At 42.6% G+C, this 10,343-nt stretch overlaps 1 protein-coding gene across 4 annotated transcripts; it reads left to right on the forward strand.

Annotated features, from left to right (window-relative positions):
• The first annotated feature begins 254 nt into the window (after positions 1 to 254).
• Positions 255 to 10,109, forward strand: GPN2 (GPN-loop GTPase 2). Of its 4 annotated transcripts, none has more exons than XM_089478526.1 (7): positions 255 to 283; positions 2,763 to 3,031; positions 4,411 to 4,845; positions 6,597 to 6,753; positions 7,521 to 7,681; positions 7,863 to 7,993; positions 9,346 to 10,109. In XM_089478526.1, exons 2-7 carry the CDS (start codon positions 3,026 to 3,028, stop codon positions 9,419 to 9,421), a joined length of 966 nt encoding a protein of 321 aa, XP_089334652.1. In that variant the 5' UTR covers positions 255 to 283; positions 2,763 to 3,025; the 3' UTR covers positions 9,422 to 10,109. The 4 variants fall into 4 exon arrangements, with proteins under 4 accessions (XP_089334652.1, XP_089334651.1, XP_089334653.1 ...); XM_089478527.1 differs by lacking the exon at positions 255 to 283 and adding an exon at positions 907 to 927; XM_089478525.1 differs by lacking the exon at positions 2,763 to 3,031 and having other exon boundaries at positions 259 to 283.
• The last annotated feature ends 234 nt before the right edge of the window (positions 10,110 to 10,343 follow it).

The following is a 10,343-nucleotide window of genomic DNA, read 5'->3' on the forward strand; positions in this document are numbered from 1 at the left end:
TGCGTGTGAATGTCATGTTTTGTTTTGAATTTGGCCTCTTTATTTTCTTTGCTGGTCTTTTCCTTTGGTGTCTGAGGAGGCTGCAGAGCCGAAGTGCAGCCAGCAGAGGGCGGCATAGAGCAAGGCCTGGAGCGAGTGTTCGAAGTGACGTCACAGGCAGCCAGCAGAGAGGATAAGAGCCCGAGCAGCGCTGTTATCCCTCGGAGATCCAGCGTGGCTCCCGGCCCAGCTGAGCTGCCTTATGGCCAGCTGGTCGCCGGTTCGAGGCCCTGGAGGCCCTCAGGTAAGTAATGCGGAGCTGACTCCCGACGCCAAGCTGAGCTGCTGCATGGCCAGCTTGGAAACCGGTGGAAGCTCCTTTTTCAAGCCACGGATGCTTGAATCCATGGATTAAAAAAAACCAATGGCTATGGAGGGTTGGCTCTATTAGGTTCTGTGTTGCAATGATCTACACTAAGAAGCAATAAATGCATTGACCGGTTGTCAAGAGAATGCCTGTGAAAGCAATAGAGAACTCAGAAAGGGCAATCTAATGATATTGTTCTCTGCAGTTATGCTGCATCAGGAAGAGGCCCTTTGGATCAATAGGCTGCTATGGCTTTGAATGGATACATTGCCTCTCTTCTGACCTTATTATTCCAGTGCTATTCAGGGAAGGCACAGATCCCACCTCCTCCCAGGCCCTGGGGATGGGCCTTTAGGGGCCCTGGGGATAGGGTTGCCATACTATCCCGGTTTGGCCCCGCCCCCAGGACGCCCCGCCCCCCGCGAGGCAGCTCCACCCCACCCTCCCCGTGGCTCTTGGCCGCCCTCCCCTCCCGCCTCCCTTCGCCTAGAGAGCAGGCCTGCAGGAGACCTGCCACTCAGAGCTATCGCCGGCCCACTTGGTATATATGTCTTGCAAGAGCCATTACCTTCCAGGTTACGGTGAGAAACAAAAGGCCATAAATGGTTCATGTTTCACCGGGAGTCTAAACGCCTCATCCTTTGAATGTCTCCCGCCTCAGTATTCTTGTCATTCTTTATCACAGGATCGTTTTTTGAGGCCCTAAACACCTTTACTTGTAATATGCAAATCTCTCCCGAAGCTGACCAATGGGAAAGAAGCAATCAGCCCCCCTCCCCTTGGGTTGGTTTCAATGCCTTGGAAGGAAGAGCTTTTGCCTTGCTTGTCAATAGGAAGGGCTTTGGGGTAGCAGAAGGCTGCAGAAATAGTTTGACAACCCCCTTAAACATCCATGGCTCAGTGCTATGGGATTCTGGGAATTGTAGTTTCTTGTGGCACCAGAGCTCTCTTGACAAAAGGAGGCTGAATGGTCCACAGAGCTACAGTTCCCAGGATTCCATAGCCTTGTGTATTTTTCTAATATTTATTTTTCCCAAGTCTATTTTTTCTGTATTTTTTCTGCTTTTCATGCTAACAAGTTTGCTTTCTTTTAACATTGTTAGTGATGATGATGATGGTGGTGGTGGTGATAGTGATATTGATATCAGTCAGCTTCATAGGCCTGTGCCCACTGTTTTTGAAGCCGAGACAGTGTGACTTTGCAAAGTGCCTTTTCTGTGGGTTTTTTCTCCTTTTAATGCTGCTGCTGATGAAACCTCTGAGGCATGGCCAATGTAATTTGCTCTGATTTTTACATACTTATGCGCAGTGAAGAAAAACCAAAGTACCTTGACCAAGTACACACTTCTGAGAGGTATAGTTGGTGCAAGACACCAGGGGGTTGGACTGGATGGCCCTTGCGGTCTCTTCCAACTCTATGATTCTATGAAACCGAGGGCAAATCCACTTTTTGTTTAACCACCTTGACATGTTCAATACGCATAGCCATGTTAACCCATGTTCAGTGTTAAACCCAAAGGGTTTGGTTATGGAATAAGCCTCTGAAATATGCAAGAGGCCATGTTAAGTAAAGCCATGTGAAATGCCCAAATGTGCTGTCGTGTGTTTTGGAATGGAGGGGGGTGCTTTGGCCAGAAAGGGAAGTCCATTTCTGCCATCTGTCTAGGAATAATGCCAAAATGTCCTCCATTTTGAGCATGCCTAAGAAACATGCATTTATATTAAGATATTTTAAAAATCATTAAAATTTTTCGTGTGTCCTCAATTTTTAAAAAATATGTCCTACATTTGAAAATGTTGCCCTACATTTGTCCCGGTTTGGAGGTCCTGACTTATGGCAACCCTATCCTGGACACACGTTTGAAATGTGGCACATGTCCTTGAAAAGGAAGACATCTGATCACCTGCGCATGACGACAAAATAGAAATAATACTAGTATACTCAAGAATTGATGTTTTGTCCCCAGTGCTTCTAATATTTTTATTATTGATATTATTATTATTAGTAGTAGTAGTAGTAGTGTACTCAGGAATTAAAGTTTTGTCCCCAGTGCTTCTAATATTTGAATTATTATTATTAGTAGTAGTATGCTCAAGATTTAAAGTTTTGTCCCCAGTGCTTCTAATACTTGAATTATTGATATTTGAATTATTATTAATAATAATAATTCAAATATCAGTAATTCAAATATTAGAAGCACTGGAGACAAAACTTTAATTCCTGAGTATACTACTACTAATAATAATTCAGTTTCTGAGTGTAGTAATACTCAGTTTCTGAGTATACTAATACTACTAGTAGTAGTAGCAGTAGTAGTATACTCAGAAACTGAAGTTTTGTCCCCAGTGCTTCTAATATTTGGATATTTATTATTATTAGCATACTCAGGAACTGAAGTTTTGTGTCTTTGTGTAGGCAGTGTGTACTTTTTTGTGCATTCTCTCATTTTCAATATCTGGAACCTATGAGGTGTTATGTCTGCTCTTTGCACCGAATGTTGTGAGGGAACCAATGCTGAGGAGCACATTCGGCTCCCTTAACATCTGTAACCGGAAGTCAGTGAGCCCAATACTAATTAAGCCTGAGAGGGAGGAAAGCGGAAGTTGATGCTCAGTCTATACTTTTCCTATCTCTATGGCGGAGAGGCGGTGCGTCGGTGAAAAGGGTCCGTGCTGCAGATGGAGGTGAGCTGCTCTTGGTCCCTTGGCTCCTCTCTCTTAGTCTTCTGTGTGTCCCTCTTTATGTATTCCATTGTCCCCCAGGGAAGAAGGGGCTCTGCCTCTGGACAGGGCTCGCTCCCTCCTGATCTGCGCCCAGCCTCCCTGCCAATGCCTTTGCCAAATGCGCAGCTTCTGGTCTCCATTGTGATGCCAGGCAGCTCAGCCCAACAAAATGATCAGATGCCCTTATAAAGCACCCTAAAAAGGAGAGTCTGCTTAAGGAAGGTCCCATGCTTGTTTTTCTTTCAGAGATGGTTGAGGGGAGGGAGTCCTCAGTCTATTGAAGGGTAGCATAATAGATACCTAGTTGTGTGGATACACACACACATATGCACAACACACACACACACACACTGTATGCATACACACATATACCCACTATACACACACATTCTATATATGTGTGTGTGTACACACACACACACTTATATTTTTGTTGTTGTTGTTGATAACTGCCTTCACGTCAATCTCAACCCATGCTGACTCTATGGATAAGACATCTCCTGGTCCTATATATGTGTGTGTGTATATATACATATATATATGTGTGTGTGTGTGTATATATATATATATATATATATAGTGTATATATATATATAAAAATACAATATATATATGTGTGTGTGTGTGTCTGTGTGTGTATTATGTATATATATATGTGTGTGCATAATATACACACATAAATACATAATATATACACACACATGCACACTATATATATATATACACACACACACACACACACACATCTGAGGAAGTAGATTGAAGTCTGAAAGCTTGTGCTGCCAATTTCTTTCAGTTAGTCTCAAAGGTACTACAAGATCTCTCTCCACACACACATATGTAATCTAGTTTATATATTTATACACACACAAGCATGTATTGTATTGTGTGTGTGTGTATATATATATATATATACACACACACACACACACACTCCACATTTGCTGGGGTTAGGAGCAGAGGACCCCCGTGAATATCAAAAAAATGCAAATAACAGAAACACTATGTTTTTACTTGAGAGAACACCTCTCTAGGAATCTCTAGGTCCTCCAGTGCAACTCTGTGGTCAACATCTGCCAAACATTAACCACAGAATTAGGCTGGAGGCACTACAAATGCCTAGCGGAGTGTTCTCTATAGGAATCTCTAGGTCCTTCTGTGCAACTTTTAGTTAAAGTTGACTATAGAGTTGTGCTGGAGGACCTAGAGACATAGTAATAACATCCGTGAATAATCCAATCCACAAAAGTCAAAGCCGCAAATGTGGAGGATCAAGTGTACACACACACACACACACACATATACACTTGATAATTTCCTTTTTGTTTCATTTTTTTTAGGAGAAAGAGGTTTGCATCATGTCAAAAAGCCATAAGCAGTCTGCATTAGCCTTTAGCCAGGCAGTGATTGGCCCTCCTGGCTCAGGGAAAACAACCTACTGCCTTGGCATGCAGGAGTTCCTTTCCACAATCGGGCGCAAGGTTGCCATTGTGAATCTGGACCCAGCCAATGAAAGGATTCCTTACCAGTGTGCTGTGGACATATCAGAACTGATCACCTTGGCTGACGTCATGGAGAACCTGGAATTGGGACCCAACGGTGGCTTGATTTATTGCATGGAGTACTTGGAAGCTAACTTTGACTGGCTGCAGGAGAAACTGGCCCAGTTTAAGGGTCATTACTTCTTGTTTGACTGCCCAGGGCAAGTGGAACTATGCACCCACCATAGTTCATTGAGAAACATCTTTGCTCAGCTTGCTAAGTGGAACTTCAGGGTAAGTTTGGCACAGGGACAAACTGTGCCCCTCTCCCAAATGTTGTAGGACTGCAAGTCGCATCAGCCCTAGTCAGCATAGCCAGTGGTGGAGGAATCATGGGAACTGCAGTCCAGCAACATCTGGAGGCCATCAAGTTGCACACTCCTGGCATATTGAAAACTATCTCACATTTTAAGGCTTTGCTTAGGAGCGGCTTTCCACAATGAGAGCATTCTAGGAAGTTAAGCTGAAGCCAGAATCAGTAATAATTCACCATAGTTCTGTGTGTCATGATAGCCTTTTGAAGGAAGCTTCTCATGGCAAGCTTTCTGTTCATATGGTTCAGGCAGTTCAAATTGCGCCATAGTGCAGGCCTCATTTTCATGGCTTGGCTTGGATGGAAATTGCCTGAGGTGCAACAAAAGATAGTTAAATTATCATTCCTGGGCCACTTGCTGGCATTATTATCAGTATGAGGACATATACAATATACACAAACAAATACAGTTGTCCCTCCCTTTTTGCAGACTTGGAATCGGTGGTCTTGCTCTTTGCGGGAGGGACAAGTGGCCATTAATAAAATAGCGGCGTGTGCCCACACACCATTATTTTCTATGGGACTCAAATATGTGCAAGTTGCCATTTTTGCAAGGGGGTCTGGAACAGATCCCCCATGAATTGGGAGAGGCTACTGTATTTTATAGCAATTTGTTAAGTTTTATTTTTCTTTCAGTCTGTACGGAGATTGTGGAATGCCCAGAATCCATGTCTAAATTTCACAATACAGAACTGGATTGGTAAACAGGAATAGCATTGGAAAGCGATTAAGTCGCCATAGTAATCTCCTTTCAGGCATCTCTAAATGGGACTGCTTTACTAAAACGTGTGCTCCGATTTTCATCTATAGATAGGGGTATTTTCATGGTGGTTATATAGTGTTGACTTATTTTCTGTCTGATGATGTAAGGGCAAGGAATATCAACCAAGCAGTTTTCGAAAGGGATGTTGTAAATATATTGATACAGCACAATTTTGGGGGAATTTTGAAAGTGCCTTTGTTTCAAATTATTGATTATGTGTTAGAAGAGTATTCTTTAAAAATCTAGCATAGCATAGGATAGAATAGCATAGCATAGCATAGCATAGCATAGCATTGGATAGGATATCATAGGATAGGATAGCATAGCATAGCGCAGGATAGGATAGCATAGCATAGGATAGCAAAGGATAGGATAGCATAGCATAGGTTAGCATAGCATAGGATAGGATAGCATAGGAGAGTATAGGATAGCATAGCATAGCATAGCATAGCATAGCATAGCATAGCATAGGAGTTTGAGTGTTGGACTATGACCCTGGAGACAGGATTCAAATCCTTGCTCAGCCATGTAAACCCACTGGGTGACCTTGGGCAAGTCACACACTCTCAGCCTCAAAAGATGGCAATGGCAAACCCTTTCTGAAGAAACGTGCCAAGAAATCTCCATGAGAGGTTCGCATTAGGGTCACCATAGAGAGCAACAACAAGTTAATAAAGTGTAGATGTAAAGCAAGGTTAGGCAACAGTAGCTCTCCACATGTTGCAGGCCAAGTCCTGGCCAAGACAGCCCATGGTCAGGGGTGCTGTCCAAGAAACAACTGGAGCACACTCCTTGGTAGAGAAAGTATCTTAACCACTTTGTGTTTTCATGTGTTAACCTGTTGGAATACCCTAAACGTGATAGCAACTCTTTCCTTCTCTTCTTTTTTTTCTCATTTGCTCTTTGCAGCTGGCTGCAGTTCATTTGGTGGATTCTCATTACTGCACAGACCCTGGCAAATTCATCTCTGTTCTCTGCACATCCCTCTCCACCATGCTGCATGTTGAGCTGCCCCATATCAACGTCCTCTCCAAAATGGACCTGATAGAACAATATGGGAAATTGGGTAAGAGTCTCAAGCAAGTGCATTCCTACGAAGGGCTGTGTGAGGTAGATAAGTCTAGCCTTTAATTAAGTACCAGTAAGAGAGAATAATAAGAAGAATAGAATCATAGAGTTGGAAGAGACCAAAAGGGCCATTCAGTCCAAACCCTTGCTATGGAGGAAGACACAGTCAAAGCACTCCCGACAGATGGCCATCCAGCCTCTGTTTAAAAACTTCCAAAGAAGGAGACTGCACCACACTCCAAAGGCAGCGTAAGAAATGTGGTGATTTAGGTCTGTTCCTGAAGAGCTCTGTAGCTGAATGGTAGACCCCTTTCTTTCCAGTCAAAAAGGATCTCGGACATACTGTATCTAAATGGGAAAGAAATCTAGCCAAACCTTGTAAAAGTTCCATTTTTTGGAGTACAGTTGCCAGAATTCCTCAACCAACATGAGGACATTGTTCTTACCAATGACCTGTTACAGACTGCCGAAATAAAGCTGCTTCGAGTCTCTTTGGAGGTATGCTATTTAAATGATGCGTGGGTCCTAAGAGTCTGGAGGTCGAGCCAAAGCCACACTCCATTCCTAAGCACTGGAGTGCAGCTTTGGTGCAGCTTCTGGATTCTTAGGATGCATGCATCATTTAAACAGCATACCTCCAAAGAGACCTGAAGTAGCTTTATTTTGGCAGTCTGTAACAGGCCAATGTGACTGACTTGGTTTGGCTTGATTTTCACCTCTGTCCTTAAATTTCATCAATATTTTCCTCTTTTACTTTTGTTGCAGCTTTCAATCTAGATTACTACACAGAAGTTCTTGATCTGTCTTACCTCGTGGATCACTTGGCTTCAGATCCATTTTTCAAGAAATACCGTCGCTTAAATGAGAAACTTGTGGAAGTGATTGAGGACTACAGCTTGGTCTCTTTTATTCCTCTCAATGTCCAGGTACCCATACCCATTTTTCAGGGAACACAGACCTTAGGGAACTAATATCTACAAATTGCTTAAACAACAGTTTTGTCAGAACTTGAAAAAGCTAACTATCCAAGTAACTTTTTATGAAACTCACCATAAGACAACAAATGACTTTGGGCCCTTCACATGTTTCAACTGTTTCTCTTGCCAGGATAAGGAGAGTATGAGGCGTGTGATGCAGGCAGTGGACAAAGCCAATGGCTATTCTTTTGGAGACTTGGAGCAGAGAAGCCTTGAAGCAATGATGTCTGCCGCAGTAGGAGCTGATTTTCATTTCACATCGTATCCTTTTCATGGTTTTTCCACTCCTCCTTCATATATAGAAGCTGAGTCTTATTTACAAAGGCCAGGCATAAATCAGCCAGAAACCTGCATCCCCATCATTATGCCCTTATTTTTACATCACCATCACATGGGCAAAGAGAAAAGTAGACATCTTAAATTGTGAATTAAATCCACAGGTAATTACTGTGAACAAAGATCTAGCTATTTCTCCAACTGCAACATATTTTTAAAAATGTGTCAGGGCTATGGCAGTTAAGACAAATTTTCATTTTCTGAAATAGTAGAATAAATCCAGACTAGTTGGTTATACTTGCACTATGCTAGAGGTGGGAATTATGGCACCCTTCAGTTGTTGTTGAACTGCAGCTCCCAACATTCCTGACCATTGGCTATGCTGGCTAGGGCAGTTTAACAACTGGACGACCCACTGAAATCATTGAGAAAATCAGTGAAATCATAACTAACCTAAGTCTCATTGTGTCACTGAGTTTACTCCAGATGTGACTGTCTGGCTCTTTATGGTATGCAGAACCAAAGCAGAGATATAGAATCTCCAAGAATTTGTAGAAGGCACATCTGCATGCTATATATGAGTTTGCCAACGTAAACTAACCCAAAGGATCTGGTTTATCAGTATAGATTCTGCTTCCTTGATCAGAGATTTCTAAGAAAACTTAACTGATGCTTTACAAGCCCTTAGGGCACTAACCAGATCAAAAGCTCAAAGATATATGGTAACAGTGAAGTATGGCTCATCTTTTTCCCTCTCTTGCAGCTTTCAAAAACAATTTCTCATGAGTGAGGCTGTGAGCAAAATTTTACCACTCTTTGATTAAAATTTGAGGACTCGTGGGGTCAGGAGGAAATTGTTTTGTGTTCTGTGTCTTGCCTGAGGGTTATCAGATAGCTACCTATGATATAGACAAATTGCTTCTCCCACTTTTATTCCATGTAGCTTAAATTCCATTTTTTGTATCACTCAGCCCTTCTGTTACTGTGCTTTGGATGGAATGCCCCCATATTAATTGTGCTGTCAACTAACAGTCAGGTAGAGATAAAGAATGATGGATTGGGGAGCTTCTATCTTTTACTTTGAACATCAGTATGGAAAGAGATCTTGCAGCACCGTTGAGACTAACTGAGCGAAAGAAGTTGTAGCATAAGCTTTTGTAGACTTGGTCTGCTTCCTCAGTCTACGAAAGCTTATGCTACAACTTCTCTCACTCATACTCAAAGATGTTAAAAGATCCCTTTGCATATTGATATTCAAGACTAACTCAGCTATGTTTCTGACCTTGAGCATCAGGTCCCACTTGTTGCTTCCTTCTCCTTAACTCTTAAATAATCAGTACACTGGCTGTCCAGGAGAAGTATATGCAGCCAGATGAGAAAACTGTGGAACAAGAAGCGATGGAAACCCAATAGGACTGCAGCAACTGATGAGGGAATCACCCTGTGCAAGATATCTTCTTCTTTGGGATATGAAGCTGCAACCTCTGTATTTTCAGAGTCTGCCAAAATGCAGCCCACACCTTTTCAGTTCATTTGGCATCTATAACAGAGAAAGATAAGCCCGCCACTTTTCCTGCAGGAAGATGATAGACCTCCACCTGATTTATGTCTGACCAAAGAAGTGGCTCATTAGCCAAAGGACCCAGAATGTTGTTGCAGTCGAGGTCAAATCTCTCCAAAAAAAAGCTAAGATAGCATGTGAAGGAGGTTTCCAGTAGAAGCTACCAGTGTGACATCTCTGTCTTTCTGTCTTTGGGATTCTCTATTCCAGTCTTCCTCAACCTCTACCTTACAGGTATCTTGGCCTTTAATACCTATTGTCACAGGCCACAATGGCTGGGGTAGATTGGAGTGGAAGTCCCAGGTATCTGAAAGTTGCAAGCTTGAGGGAGATTGCTTTATCCTATTATCACATAAGACCTTGGCAGTCTTTCTTCTGCAACCAGTTTGCCTTCAACATTTTGAAATGTGAAGATGGAAAGCGGTGATTGATGCCAGTCTCTTCAGAAACAGCAGTCCCCAAAATCGCCCTTATGAGGGCCTTGGACTGAATCTTTTAGAAGTTGTCTTCTGATGTGGAGACTACTGAATAAAAGTATTTCTGTGCTCTGTATTCCAAATGTGTGTGTTTCTGGGATGTGATACAAACATTGGACAACCCTCAGGTATTACAGCAGCTTCTTTAAGTCCACCCTGCCCTCAATACATTTATGGAATAGTCAGACTAGGGGCTCGTCTACATTGGCCAGAATACGCCAGGCTTCCCTTGGAGTATTTTGGGCCCAAATTTCCCCCCGAATCCAACCCCTTATCTTTCAGCAAATGCCAGGCAGCC

Source organism: Sceloporus occidentalis, unplaced genomic scaffold, assembly GCF_023333645.1.
Source record: "Sceloporus occidentalis isolate IW3139 unplaced genomic scaffold, rSceOcc1.0.p SCAF_13, whole genome shotgun sequence".
NCBI lineage: Eukaryota > Metazoa > Chordata > Lepidosauria > Squamata > Phrynosomatidae > Sceloporus > Sceloporus occidentalis.